Genomic DNA, 19572 nt, shown 5'->3' on the forward strand with positions numbered 1-19572 from the left:
TACGGCAGATAGTCCTTTCCCATATTATTTCTTTGTTTAAATAAGAGCACATGCTCCCACTTTTGTTTGGTGCATACAAAACACCCACTTCTGAATTCAGTAAGTACAAATAATTGAGTGATAGGTGTTTTAAACGTTGTTTATTATAAGGAAATGTACAGGCAGATTGTTATCTAGTGTTAGAGAGTGATTTAGCGATATTTGGAGAAGGTGGTTGGGGTTTCTGTAATGTTTCATTGGTTTTATCATTTAAATTGGTGGAATATAGGCTCCAGTTTTCTGAAAATATGCTGAAATATATTTGCAGGAACAGATCAGATGCAGAAAATGAGGCATGCTTGTACGTGCCTTACAAGTCTAATCCACAAAGTGGCCCAGACGTTCTCTGAGGACAGGGGCTCTGCTCCTTGCCTCTTCTCCTAGGGCAGTGAGCTCAATGTAATAAGGGTTCCAATCAGTGTTTGCTGAATGCTTAAAGGCAAACTTGGAAACTGTACTTGGGTTTGAGAACATAACTCTCTCTTATATTTATATTATACTTATATCTTAAGTATCTTAAAATTTTAGCATCTTAAATTTATATTTAATTTATTAATTTAATTAATAGTTTAATATATTAGGCAAAACACTAGGTCAATAAAAGTAGTGGGCAATACTAGAAAGCCACAGCTGCAGTACTTTTGTCTTGAAAAAACAAGGTTTCTCGGTTTGGTTTGTTGTAGATACTTCTATAAACTAGGTATTATTAGATCACCTTACCTTAAGCATTAGGTATGATTTCAGATGTACCATAACTTTGCTAAACCAGGCCAGGTATAATTTTAGAGCTTTGCATATGCTGATGAGCAACAATACACTGATTTGCTTCTATAAACATTTCATATGGATCAACACAGTTTTATGCATGGAAAACACTCTTTCAAAAATAAAAGACCAGCATTGCCCAAATCTCTGACATCCGTGTACACTGACACACACAGTCTTCCAACAGAAGTCATATGACATACTGGTGTTACTCATGAATAACGAAGTCTGACTGCTCCTCAGAAATATGTTGGTTGGAAATCATTGCATATAATAGGATTTCCAACCAAAATATGTGTACAGCTCTGTTACAATGTGAAAGCTTATTAAGAAAAGTGTAACCTGGGGCGCCTGGGTGGCACAGCGGTTGGGCGTCTGCCTTCGGTTCAGGGCGTGATCCCGGCATTATGGGATCGAGCCCCACATCAGGCTCCTCCGCTATGAGCCTGCTTCTTCCTCTCCCACTCCCCCTGCTTGTGTTCCCTCTCTCGCTGGCTGTATCTATCTCTGTCGAATAAATAAGTAAAAAAATCTTAAAAAAAAAAAAAAGACAAGTGTAACCTGATGCTTGAAAGAGAACATGATACGCACCTATATAGTCATGATGACCCTATATATGTGTGGGAAAACACGAGCATAAGTCCTATACGTGAACAAACACAGCACATATTTGCAAATTTTCTGCATAAAGACACTAAAAAATTGAGTGAGAGGTAACTGTAGTGCCATTGGGAAATGAATTAAGGTAGAAAAAGTATGGAAATATTTTATGAAAAAATAAGCTTTTTGGAAGACAGGTGCTTACTAAAAGCTTAAAAATATATAATAGGGTTAACTGATGAGAGCATAGTAATTCAAACTTGAGTAACTTGAGGTCCTCTAAAAAAATGATCATACAGCCCCTATACAGGCCGATGTATTTTATTATGGAGTAACTTAAACACCTACGTTTTTCTCATGCAACTGTAAACCAAAGCAAATTCATAACTACAAAAATATGGAGTCAATAAAATTTAAATTATCAACAAAAATGAATTGTAACAGGTAATATTTTGCTAAAACTGAGTCTTTATTTATTTATTTGACAGAAAGAGAAAGCACAAGCAGGCAGAGTAGCAGGTAGAGAGAGAGGGAGAAGCAGGTTCCCTGCCAAGCAAGGAGCCCGATGTGGGACTCGATCCCAAGACCCTGGGATCATAACCTGAGCCAAAGGTAGTTGCTTAACCAACTGAGCCACCCAGGTGCTCCTAAAACTTAAGTCTCTATGAAAAGTTTAAGATTTGTTTCCAGCTTTAGTATATAATCCAAAGTTGTAAATTGTACATATTTAAGGCATACAACTCAGTTGTTGACATATGTTTACAACTCAACAGCAAAAACAAACAAGCAAATAACCTGATTTTTTAAACCTGAATAGACATTTCGCTAAAAAAGATATACAGATGGCCAACAGGTATATGAAAAGGTCCTCCACTTCACTAACAATCAGGAAAATGAAAATCAAAACCACAATAAGATATCACTTCACACATGTTAGGATTTAACCAAAAGACAACAGATAACAAGTGTCGTTGAGGATGTGGAGAAAAGGGAACCTTTGTGCACTGTTGCAGGGAATGGAAATTGGTGCAGCAATTATAAAAAACATTATGGAGGTTCCTGAAAAAATTAAAAACAGACTACCTTATAATTTAAAATCCCACTTTTAAGTACATATCCAAAGGAAAGTAAGTTAAAATTTAAATACAAGAATGTAACCTCAAATCCAACATACTCTTTAGCCTGCATCTGTTATAACATGCATGTTTGCAGAAATGTATGTTACAAAAATGAGAATAAAGTCATGACTTTGGACAGTGGGGACCTCGAGGGTGAAAATTCAGTGAGATGTTAAATGTAAAGCTTGGTTCAAGATAATCAGACTCCCTATTTAACCATATTTAACCCAAATCTCAGCTAGCATTTAAACACTGAATACCAGTTTTAATGAGATATGGGGCTGTAATGGTTACTTCCAGATAATGTTAGCAAGGCAGTATTACTAAAATCTGCATTATATTTGTGTTTAATCCACTATTCCTAAATGAAAAACAGAAAGACTGTATTTGATGTTCATTTTCCATTTTCAATTCTTACAGATTGAAAATTAAAGCAACACTTTTAGTTTTAGTCAACAGCTCATCATCCAAATATTGAAGGAAGTCAGAAAATACTGGGCATGACTCACTAAAAGGGTTTCGAAAACAACCTGGTCATAAATCAAATATTTTCTTATCTAATGATTGCTTTGACTTTTAATATTTGAACTATTAAAACCTCTGTTCATTTGGTGCTCAGTTCACTTGGCATGAATATATTAAGTCCACCTCTGTTCTTTTTATCATTAGACTGTGACATTGCGATGATAACTGTCATCTTCATCAATGTGGAAGCCAAGTCTTAATTTATTAAATAACTTCAGAAACAAAACTTTTATTCTAGAAAACGTCATGCTTTTGTTCCTCCAAGTTGGAATCTCAAAGAAATCAGCACATGGTGATTTTAATCCCAAAGAAAATTCAGAGATTGCCATTGCCTGAATGACCAACATACGCGAGCGCCAGGGTCATCCAAGGCCCTCTGGGGAATCACAGAATTCAAAACAGGGATAGGCTGTACTGGGAGTGAAGTTACAGTGGCATAAAGGATACCTCTAGCGCCCTTGCAAGACCACTTTCCCCCCAAGTTGACCTCCTGGTTTTGCTACCAACTTTGGGGACCTCAACATACCCAAACCTAAGCTCAGAGTATCTGGCCTAGCAACTCTGTGAAAGACCCAGATGATCTTCAGATCACATTGACATCCACTGGGTGAGGCATGGCAGGTGCTCACTGCTCCCATAAGCCAACAACTTTTGCTAATGGGCTGTGGATCGCATATTATAGATGTATTATTGGTCCATGCTTACTGTACCCACAATAGGCTCTTGATGATTCTCTGAGCTAACTGGTTTCTTAATAAATGCATTAAGATTGCTGTGGCTTTGATGATTCCTTTCAAGTTCAACTCCTTTACTGAACTGAATTCCTCTTTTGTATTTCTACCCCATTTTTCTGTGAGTTACCGCACAAACTTCAGAAAGCTTTTTTCAAAGCTTCTTACAAGATCTGACAATAGCAGCTGGCTGGTCCAGTGGCTAGCTGAAACTAATGCTGCAGGGAGTTCAACAGTGTGCCCCCAAAATCCATGCCCACTCAAAACCTCAGAATGTGACCTTATGTGGAAGTAAGTTCTTTCAATGATGTAATTAATTAAGATGAGGTCATACCGAATTAGGATGAGCCCTAAATCCAATGACTAATGTCTTAAAAAAAAGAGGAAAGGACACACAGAGGCACATGGAAGGAAGAAGTCCACATGAAGACGGGAGCAGAGACCGGAGCAACGCAGCTACAAGCTAAGGAATGTCAAAAACCACCCAGGGCCACCCAAAGTGAGGAAGAGCAAGGAGGGTGTTTCCCCTAGAATCTTCAGAAAGATCATGGTCCTGCCGACATTCTGGTTTTGGACTTGTGGCCTCCAGAACTGTGAGACAATACATTTCTGTTGTTTTAAGCCACCAAGTTTGTTGTCGTTAGTTATGCAAGAAGTAGGAAACTAATACAAACTCCAAAGTACTTGTGAGCTCTTCTGAGTTTATTTCTTTAAAGGCCACTATGACAATGAAATCAGAGGAGAGAAGCCAAGCAAAAACAAACTCTTTGAGAGGTGTCCTTGGAGAATTAATAGAATGCATCTGTAGACAAGCTTCCAGCCTCACTCCTGTCCTTTATCTCTTCACCATCAGGTGCATCAAACTGCATTTCCCCCATGACTTCTCCAGATCCTAATGTAACCTGCCCCATCTGGTATTCACTCTCAGAACCGTGAACATTGACTTCGGAGGACAAAGAGAGAACCTGGGGCAATGTTCAGAATGTCAGCAGTGATGGTGTGTGGACCAGACCTTTCCCAGGTGTGACCTGAGCTGAGGTCATTGCTGCCCTGAGTGCAGAGCTCCCTGGAGTATTGGTTTTAAGCTTGATCTTCTAGTGTCTCATTCACTCATTATACTTAGGACACCTCCCACCACTTACTTAAAAAAAAAAAAAAAAAAAAAGACAGTCAGAATTTGTTTCTTTTGCCATACAGTAGGCAGTTGTGTCTAACACAAAGTAAACGCTAAATAAACTACTACAAAGGTTAAGCAGTTGACTTCAATTTGGGTAAGATCATTATGGTAGTTTTTTCTAATCTCCCAAATTTCCTAAGAAAATAAAGCAAGTGAGATAACACAGAAAAACATATCCATCGACATAGTCTTGAATAAAATTAACTGACAATGTATTCCAAAATAAAGGCCAAACTATTGACAATATCAACACCTACTCAAGACCCCAGCTTGGGGAGGCTGTAGAGGGACATGTGCAGGGAAGTTCTGCTGATTCAAGAATTTCATAGCACCAAAACCACTAACAAATACTAGTGAAACATTTAGTGGAAGTCTCATAAAGTGAACCTAGGAATAAATGGCAAAATTCCTAGAAATGCAACACAGCAGTTTATCAATGGCAGGTGAATGCGAAACAAAAGAACAAAACAAAAATAAGTTACAAAGACAAAATGCCCATCAAAGGCTAAAGAAAGATCAGAGGTAACAGAACATCCTAATCTCCCAAGTGGACTTAATAAAAACGCCTTTCTGGGAGACCAGAGACCCAAGCTAAAGAAAACTCCTGGAGTAGAATCCAATTGGCTAGGGAAGGGACATGAGGGACAAAGGACAGCAAGGATTAGATAAGAGGACTAGCAGCCCAGAAGAGGCAGAGCTCAGACCTGGGATAGTCACTATACAGAGAAGCTATACATTTTATACTTCATGGTAAAGAGTGGAAGGAACCCTCAAACTGATAATATATGGAAGCTACTCTACCCATTAAGCAGGAGAAACTCCAATTTCAAATGAGCAATAGCAGGAAAGATAACAGAACAAAAGGATTATGACCAAGTCCTTATAAATATATTCTAAGTGTATTTATGATTATATTATAAATACATGATCAAGTCCATATACATTATAAATGAACGAAAAAATGTATAAAAATATAAGACACACAAAGAATAAACATACAAAGCAGATAAAAACTGTAGTAGAATATAACTAAGTGATCAAAAGAAATAAAAAAAAAATAGGTGCTACAAAAGTACCCCAAAACTGGAAACAAGGAAGCACAGAAATCAGGTCTAAATAATAGGAGACAGTGAAAAAAGACAGAAAAGCATTCAGGAAATAATCAGAATTAGAAAGAAATGAAAAAAAATCAATTTAGAAAGAGAAGTAAACTCAAAGGAACACAAGATTGAATAGACAGCATGGGGAGTACAGAAAGGGAGACAGAACACAGAAAAGATAAAAATGAAAAAAAACAACAACAAGAAAATGATGGAAATTAGTAACCAAAACATGATCTGGTGTAACTGGAATATAAAAGAAATCCTGAAGACAGAATGGAATAAAATAAATATCCTGTGATGTACCTATTCCCTTAACAGTCAACAAAAGACACATTCTCATAGCTCTACTGAGTTCAAATAAAGGGAAAGACTCTCAGTATTTAAGAGAAAGATCAAATCACAAAGAAGGAAAAAACCTTCTCACAGCCACACTTATACCAGAAGCAATGACATAACATATTTAAGAATCTCAAGTAATAAAAATGTGAAACACCTTCAAAAATCTAGAAATAGACCCAAAAAAGTAAGCCAAATAAAGAAAGAAAAAAAAAGAAAGGTAAAAGCAAAAATTAATGAGTTAGAATGAATGAATAAACTAGTTCTTTTTAAAAATCAACAAGATAAGTAAACCAACTGTCTAATCTAAAACAAAATGAGGGGCACCTGGGTGGCTCAGTCAGTGAAGTGTCTGAGCTTCGACCTGACCTTCAGCTCAGGTCATGATCTCAGGGTCCTAGGATCGAGCTTGTCACTCTCCTTCTGTCCTATCATCCCCCCACACACTCATGCTCTCTCTCTCTGTCTCTCTCTCAAATAAATGAATACAATCTTAAAAAAGAAAAAACAAAATGAAAAACAAAATATTATAATAAACAATACTAGCCAACCCAGCCAAAATCTAACAAAAAATTCAAAATTCAGAGGACATATAAATCAGAAAAAATTAAAATTATTGTATGCAATCTTCTGTTAATAAATTAAACAAACTGAATAGTGGATAATTTCCTAAGAAAGCATACTTCACCAAACAGATCCCATAGACCAAGCAAGTCTGAACAGAACACTTTCCATAGAAGAAACATAAACAGAAAGGAGTCCAACCAAAAAAAAGCAGTAGGACCAGATGGTTTCATAGCAGATTTGTACCAAACTTTTTAAGTTAAAACAATTTAAAGCCTATTCAGACTATTTTAGAATAGGAGTATACACACATGGAAAATCTAATATCAAAACCTGACAAAGATTAGACAAAATTAAAATGAGGAATTTAATAGCAAATATCATCAAATAGCACATTAAACCAAAAGAAAACTGTGTCATGAACCCACTCAGTTTTTTACAGGAATGTAAGGATGGTTCAATATTAGGAAATCTACCCCATTACAAGAGCTAAAAAGAAAAATAATCGTTCAATAACATTTAAAAGCTATTCACGACACAACAGTCAAAAGCTGGAATTAATGTTTGTTCTCTTATCCTGATAAAATATACATACTTCAAACACTAATCCTTCAAATTATTTAATGAAGAAACATGAGAGAAGTTCTAAATAAGCCCAGGGCTGGACAAAGATGTTCACTGCCTCTGATACTATTTAAAATTGAGCTGACCCAATTAAATAAGTGAAAGCAACATCCGAATTGGAAATAAAAAGACAAATCTGTCTTTATTTTTATATACTGTGATGACATGGGAATACCAAAAGATTTCAACAATACAAGAATTTAGTAAATTTAGTAAAGTAGCGGGAAATAATATTGACATATAAAAATCAACAGCTTTCATTTAAAAGAATAACAGCAAGTTAAACTACTTAATAGAAGATAAGATCCCATAGTTAGAGTGAAAAGATGACAAAACATGCCAAAGCATAAATATAACAAAACAACGTGCAAAATGCATATAAGGAGACGTATAAACCACTCCCGTAAGACACAAGTGTGGACTTGATAGAATGGAAAGACAGCCTAGGATTTGGAATAGAAAGAGGTGTGTATGGCCTGAATAACCATGAGTGAAGATAATGATAAACAGGTAGAAAATAAATGTAATTTACACCACAAAGCTCTAATATTCCCAACACAGTACCCAAAACTTGAATGAAAAATTATAACTTGAAAATGGCCTTTGTATACAATCAGGCTCAACCTCACTCTCAAAAGGGAAATTCAAATTAAAACTACACTGAGTTACCATTTCTCACTCATCAGATTGGCAAATATCCAAAAGTTTTACAAGCTATTTTGTGGCGACCACTTGGGGAAAGAGGCACCTGTGTACATCGCTGGTCAAAGTCGAAATGGCTTAGGGAATATGGAGTATATAGAAACTAAAAAGGGAACCACCAGGAAGCAATTAGCCATATTTAGAGTGCAGAATGTTCTACAAGACTCATTTTTCCAATGGATTGACAACACAATTTTTTTTTTCAGGATATGCGGGGTTGAGAATTAAGGGGCATAAAGAGACTTAAATGAGACTTAAAAATAGAACAAATATACTTTGTGAAGCTTGTTTGAGTCCTGATTCAAAGAAGCTAACTTATTATAAAAGGAAATGTTTGAGACAATTGGGGAAATACGTCTATGACTTGGGTACTGGCATACATTAAAAAATTGTTGATTTTGATAGATGCAATCATGGCATTATGGTTATATTAAAAAGAAAGTTTCTCAGCCAGTAATGCATAAGGAGTTACTTCTGAAATGACCTGATTTCTCAGATTTGCTTTAAAAGGAAAAGAACTGGCCAAATATTGATAACTGTTGATATTGAGTTATAGGGATTCATGACAACTATAATCTCTACTTTTGTGTAAACTTAAAATTTTCCACAAAAAGGTTTTCAAAAGGTTAAAAATGAAAAAGAGTAAGGCGCTGACTGTGACCCCTCTCTTTTAAGGAGAATACACAATGAATTATGTATAAAGAGATGCACTGACCCATAAGTAATTTCATGTTATGCATCATCTCATTAGATTCTTAAAATCCTAGTACAAAATAAGGCCTTTTCCACCAAAATTATGTAACTGGAGATGCTGATACAGCTGGTAAAGGAAAGAGCTAAGGTTTGAGTCAAATCTGTCATTTGAGACCCTTAGGTCCCTTCTGCTATTTCCTTATACCATGGGCTCCCTAAATAGCACAATTTCAAACACTTCAGAGAGACAGTGTCATCAGTACCTACTTTTATCCTCTGTGTGAAGGTTAGTAATATATAGCAGGAATATTCTCTTTTCTTCTTTTGGTTTTTCCTTCTTTTCCTTGTTCTTTTATTTATTTCTTGTCTCCCAATGGAGCCACTAGCATGCCACACTTTCCTTTTCTCAGACTCCTGCTTTCGGCCTCATGCCCTTTCTTTTCACCCCTTTATATCTTCAGAACACTTCTGGTTAATGACACCCCCAATGTCGTCACATGGTAACGTCATCATGTAACATTTATTCGGCATCCCATAAATCCACAGGCGCCACCCTTGGGCTAGTCGCTGTGCCAGGCCATGGGCTCACCCATAGGGGGCATAATCAACCCCACTCCGGCCATCAAGCCGCCAGTCGGACTGTCTCTCTCCTTCCTGGATATCCCAAGGCTTTGCGTCTTACACAATTTATTTCACTTTTTAAATATTCTTATGCATCATATTTTCACCAATCTCTGGACTTATGCCCTAGTTGTAAAAACTTCAGTGTGGATAAGGAGATGTTTTGTTTGATTGAAATTAATCTGAAAATATTATTAAACTGACTTAGATTTTCAATGCATTTTGATTCTACAACACTCACCTTGACAATACCCCGGATGTGCATTTTTGCTATCATCTCTGCCGTGTAGAGAAACATCAGCAAAGTATCCAGCGTAAAAGTCACATACTGAAGAGGGGGGTAGTGTTCGAACGTCATGGGCGTGTTCATGCAGACGGAAATGACGCTGATGATGGCACAGATACGCAGCAAAGAGTGAACCCACTGCAAAAACGGTCCAAAGTTATCAGCAGACACCGTAACGTGAGATCTTAAACTTGTGTTATTATAAACCACACTATTGGAAAATAGGATCTCTTGATTACAATATTTCACTGGCACAGAGAAGAGAGAGTAGGAAACTCATGTCTGTTAAGTGCATACAATGTGCGAAATATTTTCACATATTTTACATCATTTCATTCTGAAAGCAGCCTAATTTCCACATGCACACATGAAGACAGAAAGGTTAAGAGACTTGTCTGTGCTCCTGCAGTTAACGAGAGCCAAGGGCTCGTTGTGAACCGGGCTGGCTACCTCAGTGCCTCTGACCTTTCCAAGGCATCGGGCCTCAACATAAGGAGATTCCGATCCCATTAAAACATGGGTCAGTACCTTACTCATGTAGAAACGTGATGTCCTATCACTTTTATACTTTTTATATACTATGAGCACCTGGAATTGGAGACTTATATTTTACTTACCGTAACTTCCCTGGTAGCTAGCACAGGGGCCTGTCCTCCGGGACTGCCAATGTTTTTAAAAATGACTTGGTACACAGCACTTCCATGTGTTGGGTTTTCTTTCCATTTGTATCTTATATGTAACATTCTTATATAAAAAAATATATTTTAAAATCTGACCTCATCCTACATGTTCAAAAGATAATAAATGGACTTTCCTCTCTATTTAAAGAAACTTTTGTACAAATTTAGCCCTGGTAGCTTTTCCAAAATTCCAAAAAGTCAGTTTCTGTGCAATTCTAGGAGTGCACATGCTGTTTAGAGATCTTCCTCAACTTCAACATAAAGATGTAAAAATAAAAAGATAAACATGTATACGCACATGTGTGTGCATGTACGTGTGTGTGTGTGTGTGTAGGAAATACGATCACTCACATATACTTTATTATAAAAACTAACACTTAGGCTATAAAATATTCATTGCCTCTGCATGCTACGCCCACACAATGAACATTACTAGTTAATTAATTAGTACGCATTCTTAAACATTATTTAAATGTGTTATTTATTGACGATGCTGGATATATCTGCAGTCATGTTAATCCTTTAATATTACACTCCACCCCCCCACCCCAGAAAAAGATGTCACAGTTTCATGGTAGATGTCTTCTCAGCTCTGCAAGCTAGCAAGCACCCATGATGAAAAATCGAAGATAGTCAGAACTGTGAGGAGACTCAGACGCTTGTAGGCTGGTGAATGGGTTATAATATTAATCTGACAGTTATAATATTTGCATGAAGACATAATGCCACTAATTCTATATCATGTAAGTCACTGATGACTCAATTCATTTTAAGGGTTGATGTACTATTCATGCAATTTGGAAGCCCTTCAATAAATACCAGTGTGCAAATTTAGCCCCATCTGGATCTCCAACACAAAGGATCTAATTACACAAAAGAACTTCAAAAGATGGGTTCTTCCACAACAAACCTATTTTGAATTTAAAGAAAGAATCATAATTCAGCATTAATCATTTTAGTTCGTGCTTCCAAGGCTACATCTATAATGGTACCTTCCTCAGAGGTTCTCAGAAAGCCTGATATGTGGCAGACCCTAAGAAAAAGTTAGCGGATGCTTTCTTCTCCACCCTGTTCAATTTTCTAACCACGAATGGCAGACCTACTATGTGTAAGAAATTCTGTGGGGCTTTGGGGCCACACGTTTCTATTAAACACGTTTCTGACTCATCCTTACTTAGCGGTCTGATATGCGTAACATCCATTTATACTTACATGCAATATACATTTTTACTCACATACAACTGTAAAACAGGGTAAGTGCAAAGAGAAGACGTTCGTTCTGTGTGTGGTGGAAAGGGTCAAATGAGGAACCCTTTCAGAGGCCGACAGGGGTGGGCTGACATCTGAGCCAGCCTTTAATGGGTCAGGAGGGCCTGACTCATCAGAGGCTGGGAAAGGCCTCCGGGCAGAGAAGCAACGTGAACTGGCTGGACATCTCGGAGGAGCAGAAAGACGCCGAGGAGGCTCAAGTAGCCAGCGGGCAGATCCAGGAAAGAACAGTTGCCCGGCAGTTAGAGCCAGAACAGAAAAAGCCTTCATGGTACAACGAGCACATTCTAATTTGAAATGGAGGTAAGAGAGATGTTTCAATGCCTGTAAATTGATGGGGGAAGTGAACAGAAATGGAAATGCAGGAAGAAATCGGAGCAGGCTGGACGTGTAGCCTGCAGAGCAGATGAGACGGAGAAGATGGGAAAGGGCAGGGAGCCCGGGCAGATGATCTTTATCCCGGTCAAGGGAAAGACAATCAGTGCGAGGGGAACAGTTCATTCCCCTCCTTTGGCCTTGCCGGGAGCTCGGTACTGAAGGGGAGCCTACTCTCTGTGGTCTGGCCGAGCTTCCAAGCCCCGTGAACATGCCGTTCCACCTTCTGGCTGCTGCACTGTCTACTCGAGGGTCCCTGTACTAGATGTTCCCTCAAGTTCTCGTCAGCTTCGTTAGGCAGAGAAGGTGACGAAATTCTTCAGAGACACTACCCACTCTCTCATTAACCTCTGCTTTTACTCAACACTTGCAACTCGGAAGGCGACCTTTAACTCCAGACATTCGATTATCACCTCACACATTCACGCGTGCTGAGAACTCCAAGTGTGACGGAACAGATGGCTCGTCTGCACTCCAGCTTCGGCTCAGACCGAGAAGTGGCATTATGGCTGCATGGCGCGGCGCGGAGGACAGCATGCACGCAGGGGGAAAGGAGGGAGCAGGCCACCCAGCAGACCTTCCTATGTGAATAACTCCCAGCGGCACCTCTTTATTTCATCTGAATTATTCTCCACTTCCAGACTCGGAGACTCATCCATATTCGACTGCACCTCAAACAGTCATTTCAAAGCCAAAGGTATGTGATTTTTGAATTATATGAATCAAATTTCCTTTATATCAGCATGCGCTTCTCCGTTCTTCAAAAAAGAAACTTACTGGCTTGTTAATCCAGAGTATGTCCGCGTTGTCTGACAGAGATTCATCGGGACCAAAGTCAGTCACCGGCTGGGCCTCCACCCTGGAGCTCTGCTTCCTTTTGAGCATGCTGAAGTTAGCTTTGGTGAGCAAGTACGAAAGTGCAGTCTGGAAGAAGAAAGACAGTTCTGTGAGTCACCTAAACCGTCTTTACCCTGATCGCTTCAAAACCGGACTCCCCCATGTTTGCATATGCATTCGTTAATTAGACACGCTCTGCTATATAGTATATAATAAACACATCCAAAAGAAATAAAAGGGTAAGATAAAAATATTAATCCAAGCTTGAGTTTGTTTGGGGTTTTTTTCCCTCAACCCAATAGATTATCTCGTGCGCTTCATAAACAGTTAGCATGCCCACTCGGAGAGCACTAGTCTGGATTAACCGGGGTAGAACGGCATGGCCTTTTCGGAGATTCATATTAGTAGGACGTTTTTTGAGGCCTAGAGCTGTCTCCACTTGAAGGTCGTCTGTGCCGGAGCACAGGTGACCAATCCAGATGAAATACTCAGATCTTTCCCAGGATTTTCCCCCGGGTTAATTTAATGGGACACTCCAAACGTCTGTTTCCAATGATAGTTTCAAACAGATTTCCCAATTTTGTCCTTGACATAGAGGATGCGACCCAGACAGAATGGGGCAGAACCGCCTCTAAATGGGTTTTTTTTTTTTCTTTTAAGAATGCTGGGACCGCGCCAGTTCTTCCAGTTACTTTGAAGTAAATCCAAATCAAACCGGAGGGAGATGCGATGCCCGCTTGCCACGTACATTTCCACAATTCCGAGGCATCCACATCTCAGTGTAAGTGTCACCTCTGTCCTGTCACGGCTACCACCTCCCACAGTCCAGCGGCCACGGAAGGAGGGCCCTCAGGACACGAAGAGCAAACATGTGCAACACAATAGAGAAGAGACACAAAGGTAGGGGGCACCTAGTTACCCTGAGTCCACAGAGAGACATATTTGATGAACACCGGGACTGAGTCTCAAAGGAAAGGAGCAAAACTAGCGTTTTGGGGGATATATACTATGTTTTGGACACTCAGCAATGATATTTTACTTAATCTTTACAACTGACAATAGAAAGGAAAATATCTCGTCTTTTCACGCTGGCACAAGAAATCCAGGCCTCGGGGCTGTTAACAACTTGACCAAGGCTATCCACGCAAACTTGAAATGTAAGAGAAACTCCATCTGACCACAAAGCCCAAGCATCTCTAGCGGACCAAACTGATGCTCAGGACTGATCAGAATTTCTCAGGGCCAGTAACGGGAGGGAAGAGGTCCAGGCGGCGCACAGCCGTGAAAATGCCGAGTCAGGAAAACCCAGAGGTTTTACCGCCACGTAGGGACACTGGCTGTCCTATCTGCTGCTCCTTGGGGGCTAGACGCGGAACTCTAACCAAAGGACAGTGAGGGCCACTCAATTCTCGCAGGAGCATGAGAAGAACAAGAACGTGTTTGCAGGATCTGGAAATACATGCAGTTGCAATTTTCACTGGGAAAGAGAACAAACCACAGCAGCTCAGGACAAAGGAGCTTTGACTTTGCTTCTCTATGTCTGAGTGCCTCCTTCTCTGTCCAGGCTCTCCTGGACGCACCCAGGTAGGTGTGTCTGCCCAGCCCTCCTAGTCCCAGAAGAAATCAAGCTAATTGGCTTTAAGATGTGCTAGGTATTTCCAGGCTATCTTGCCCTGAATATTGGATTTGAATATGGGCTTTGCAGTAGGCTGCACTAATTAATTTTATTTTACATAATTGGAGTTAGGGACTCTTGACATCGATATGTAAATATATGCAGAATATTCAAATTATGCTTGTTCTCTGATTTACTATGGAGGGAAACATCTGGTGGCCTCAATTTGGGATGCTTCTTGAATGACAGTCCCCAAAATGGGATACAGAATCTTTTAGAAATCCTTCAAGATTACAGAACATGAAGGAAATAAAGGGTGGTTGTACAAGGTTGTTCAAAGATGAGCCAGTGGAGACTTATGAATGACCATTCATTCCTCTTATGATCTGGCCATAAGTTACAGTCTGAAAAATTTTCGATGTATAAATGTGATACCTTCATATATGAATTCCATGCACCTTGTATTATAAATATCCCATCTGAAGCAAAGACAGTTCTTGATTATGGGTTTGTTTATCTACAGAAGTAGACATCAGAATTATTTTTTTAACCTCTATACTAGCTATTTTTGACCCACCAAAACCATGCATGAGGAATGATATTGTCATACACTTTGACCCTAATTTTGCCTACTGCAAAAATGCCACCAAATCAAACAGTGCCCAAGAAAACCACCTGTTCAAACTCCCATGGAACCTGGTTGATCCACATATATATTAAAACTCACTAGCTCCTGAATCACTGAAATCTTGACTGATTTAATAATATCGAATATTATGTAAAGCACCCAAGTAGTAAAATAAATGCAAATTACAAACATATGAAGAGTTCAAAATTAATTTGAGGCAGTTGATTATCAAAATGTTCCTTTCTACACAGAAATATGATTTTACACATTCATTCATGTTGAATCAATATAACTGAGTACAGCAAACCTATTATTCCCCTGATAAAGACCAGCAGGGATATTTAAGTATCCTAGGTAAGCTGATTATTTTGATAGGAAATTGCTTCTGTGTATCTTAGCCTTATCACTATGATGTATTTATAACCCAATATATTTTTTTCTATTTACAGAAGTGTCCTTCATAAAGCAGTGCACTAAATTTAGAAAGCAAGGCTTCCAGTAGTTTTTCCACCCTTATTAAAAGTAGTTGGTATTTAAATAGTTCAATAGCAGGAAAAGGCTGCACAGTTACAATACATTTACTGATAAATCTTTTACTTAGAAACAGCCAAGGGCAAGTCCCAGAGAAAAGATATTTTGGTTCATTGCTCCTATTAAATGGTTAAAACCCAGTTTTGTATTCTGTGATAACAACTTTTTACTTCCATCGTCATACTCTTTCCTCAGGCCATTCCAGCTCTCTCTTGACCAATCGCAATGGATAGATCCAGTTTTCTTTAATTGCGAAGTGCTTGCAACACTATGGGTCATTTCTTCTTCTTGTAACTCTTTTGGGTTTGCATTAAACTCTTTTCAATCTCCCATCTTCTCAATGATAGTTTACAGCATGTCCTTTACCTGTTGTCCCCTGTGTTTGTCCTCCGTACTTAACCCCTTAAACGAGCATCTGCTCTTACAGTTATCATCACCATCTGTGGGTGTCTGGTTCCTGAGTCATGCATCTATGCTGCTGCTTCGCCCTCAGATACAGGCGTACCGACACCATCACCACGTGAAACTCAAAAGGACAGGTGGATATCAGTCCAACATTCCCCTTCACCCTTTCCTCTCAACTCTCACATCCTACTGCCCTGAGCTCTTTGGGTCCTCACATGCAGGTCCTCACATGTGCAGAAGATTCTCTGTCCTGATGTACACAGCCCCTTTGGCTTTAGCCCCATTACTAGAGAGTCCTTGCTAGGCCATGGACTTCAGGTCCGGACTGCCACAAACATCAAGCTTTCTAATATGTCCTGTCCTGTATATCAGAAATCAACCTCCCAAAACCCTGATCTGATCTCTCCTGTAACCCAGAAAAGCTCAGCCCATCCCCTTGTTTCTCGTTCATTCATTCATTCATTCATTCATTCGTTCACACAGAAAAGACTGCGCATCCACTTTGGTATCAGGCACTGTGACATGTGCTGGGTACCCGGCAGGGAACAGCAAAGGCATTCGGAGCTCCCAGCCTGCCTGCCTTATTGAACTTTACGTTGTAAGGACACTCTGCCCTGCTCAGTTTTACTTGCACTTCCAGGCATACTCATAACCCACACACTCCACTTGACCTGGCTAAGCGTCCCATCACCACCCCCACCTTACAATCTTTCTCGGCAACATCAGCTCCTTTATTCCAGCTGTGTCCTCTTCCTGGTCTGCTGCCAAGCCCACATTAGTCCTTTGTACTCCTTAACTAAACCCGTGCAGAGTTTTTAAAAGGAAATTAAGAAAACGAAATGTTCAATACTACCCCTTGGACTTCTCATCCCAAACTTTCCTATTAGGTCTTTGGAAGAGCAGCCTTCATGGCTAGCAGAAGTTTCTCATTCATTCATGCTTGCATAAAATGCATTCATTCAAAAAAAACCAAACCAAAAAAAGATCCCAACCATTGTGTTAGGTGATAGGAATTTAGCACTAACAAAATATACTTGGTCTCTTTCCTCCTAGAATTCCAATGCCCTGTGCTCCTGAAACAGGCAAACAACATATTTAATTAAGAACAGAGCAACTGATTAATTAAAGGAGAGCCTCTCACCATTGCACACATTCTTCAACTTCCACCTAATGTTACTCTTATTTTTTCACTATCGTATTGCTAGCTCTGCACTACCTCCCTGGGCAAGGGATATTTATCGAACGGTTGATTCCCAACATGCACCTGTATCTGTGCTGTCAGACATGACGAGATTCACGTGACAAGCGAGGACAGCTGACTACTCCCTCCTCAAACACCTACATCTTAAGTTAAATGAAAAGAAAATAATTTCATTTTTTATTTTCATTACGCAACCATGCAGGATAATTAGAAAAAATATAAAAACAAAATGAGGAACAAGGTGAAAACCATCAGGAACTCCACTTTTAGAGACTCAATGGTTTTTTCAAAATATTTGTTGTGTGCATACACTGTGCCAGCCCCGAGGCAAAGTGCTGCAGACAGAGTAATAATCAAATATATTCCCTCTCCTCGAGACACTTCCTGTAGCTGGGGCCCTTACTCTCCAATGGCATATGGATTATATCTCTCCTATCTTCTTTTCCGTATATATTTTTCCATGCACGTATTTATTTTCAAATGGCTGCTTAAACACTGTCTTGTAACCAGCTGTTTTTTTTTCATTTAACAGTATCTTGTGAACATCTTTCTCTGTCAATAAATATGCACGTACAGAAAATCCTAACTGTAAATAAACACCACCTTCAAACACCTGCCTTTCCTTGTCTCTCTTGTCTCTTAAGCTCATTTACATCCTGATATGTGCAAGGCCTTGCCAGGTAAACAGAGAAAAAGACATTTTTCTAGATTGGGTATCAACACTGAATTTGCAGGGGAGAAAGGTATCACCATATATTTTGGAAGACAACTGAATCTGATGTTATCAATGTTTTTGAGCATTACGATCTTATTTCTTATTTCAAGTATTCTTAGTTCTTTTTTTTGGTGTTGCTTTGCTTAAACGGCTGCAGAACCCAAACCAACAAACCACCGATACCCATATTTGAACAAATTTTCTGCCTTTTCCCATATGCATATTTAAATATTCCATCGTACTTCAGCACATCATAATAACAGTTTGAAGACAAAGGGGATGTTTATTCCTGATGCTGGAACTGCCAAATGCCATTATTTCTGTAAATACAGACTCTACATTCTGGCTGGCCAAATTCCCTTCCCAACAGAAGAGGTCCATTCAGAACAAATGAATTTTATGCCATGCTTGTAAATTAGGGAGCAAACCCCACTATTTTTGTCTTATTTTCTGTGATCCAAAATCTCTCCGCCATGCCTCATGCTTATCTACCCCGTCCACTCATCTCTCCTCCAATTCCCAGGACGCAGTGGCACCCCAGAGCCTTTGATGACGGCACCACCTCTGCCAGCTGAGCGCCCTCTCGCTCCGTCTTGCATGGTTGGAACTCCTCCCTCGTTCTGCAAGCCCACATCATCTTGGTTCTCTCCTAGGGGCACCAAGGACTGGTGTCCTGTACTATCTCAGCAACCCACAGCCACCTCTGTGAGCTCACCCCTTACAGCCTCTATAGCCTGATGCAAAGCACTTTCCCACGTGGACTCCAACCGCCCAGCATCTCCTGCTAAGTGGGGCTCACTATTTGCCTTTGAGCTCAATCATCAAAACCACTGAAGGAAAAGTATTACAGACAGGATTTGATATGAAGCTGAATATATATTCCCCAGTCTGAATGCTTTACGAAAAAAGAGAACAATTCTCAAACACACACACACGCACACACACACACATATACACACACATGCACAGACACACACACACACACCTAAAGAAAAAAAATCCCACAAACGCATGACGAAATGCTTTGGAAGATAAGGAAGTTCCCATGGTAAAATTATGAGCTCCTCAGTTGATTTCCTCTCAAAATCTGTCAACTGCCATGTAAAAACAGACTCCTTCCACGTTTACTGAGGGCTTGTCAGGTGCCAGGCTTTGTTCTAAGCACATTGTGAATCACGTCATTTCATTCTTACAAGAACCTTTTCGCAGATGAGGGAGTTTGGGCATAGAGATGAGCCAGGATATGAACCAAGACAATGTGGCTTACAGGACTATTAAATTTAAAATTAACTATACTATAACTCAGAGTGGTAATAAAAAGAAAACTACTTTTTCAACATAGTCTCATCATACAACCTAGTGATTATAAACTCTCTTGGCATCAATTTTGGTTTTTTTTGTGAAAATAGTGCAGACATTTCTCATTTCTTAA

The 19572-nt window shown here is 39.4% G+C and overlaps 1 protein-coding gene and 1 long non-coding RNA gene across 3 annotated transcripts in view; one reads left to right on the top strand and one right to left on the bottom strand.

Annotated features, from left to right (window-relative positions):
* NALCN (sodium leak channel, non-selective) overlaps positions 1 to 13283 on the bottom strand; it is a 285252-nt gene extending 271969 nt beyond the window's left edge. The window contains 2 exon segments of the mRNA XM_040624300.1: positions 9840 to 10022; positions 12986 to 13283. Coding sequence (XP_040480234.1) covers positions 9840 to 10022; positions 12986 to 13093 — 291 coding nt within the window. The 5' untranslated portion in view covers positions 13094 to 13283.
* LOC103657563 lies at positions 11091 to 18996 on the top strand. Of its 2 annotated transcripts, XR_566887.2 has the most exons (4): positions 11091 to 12905; positions 13025 to 13154; positions 13706 to 14629; positions 18664 to 18996. It is a non-coding gene; the product is annotated as an uncharacterized LOC103657563 (long non-coding RNA). The 2 variants fall into 2 exon arrangements; XR_566886.2 differs by lacking the exon at positions 18664 to 18996 and having other exon boundaries at positions 13706 to 16021.
* Positions 18997 to 19572: the final 576 nt, after the last annotated feature.

Source organism: Ursus maritimus, unplaced genomic scaffold (assembly GCF_017311325.1).
Source record: "Ursus maritimus isolate PB19 unplaced genomic scaffold, ASM1731132v1 scaffold_10, whole genome shotgun sequence".
In the NCBI taxonomy this organism is placed as follows: domain Eukaryota; kingdom Metazoa; phylum Chordata; class Mammalia; order Carnivora; family Ursidae; genus Ursus; species Ursus maritimus.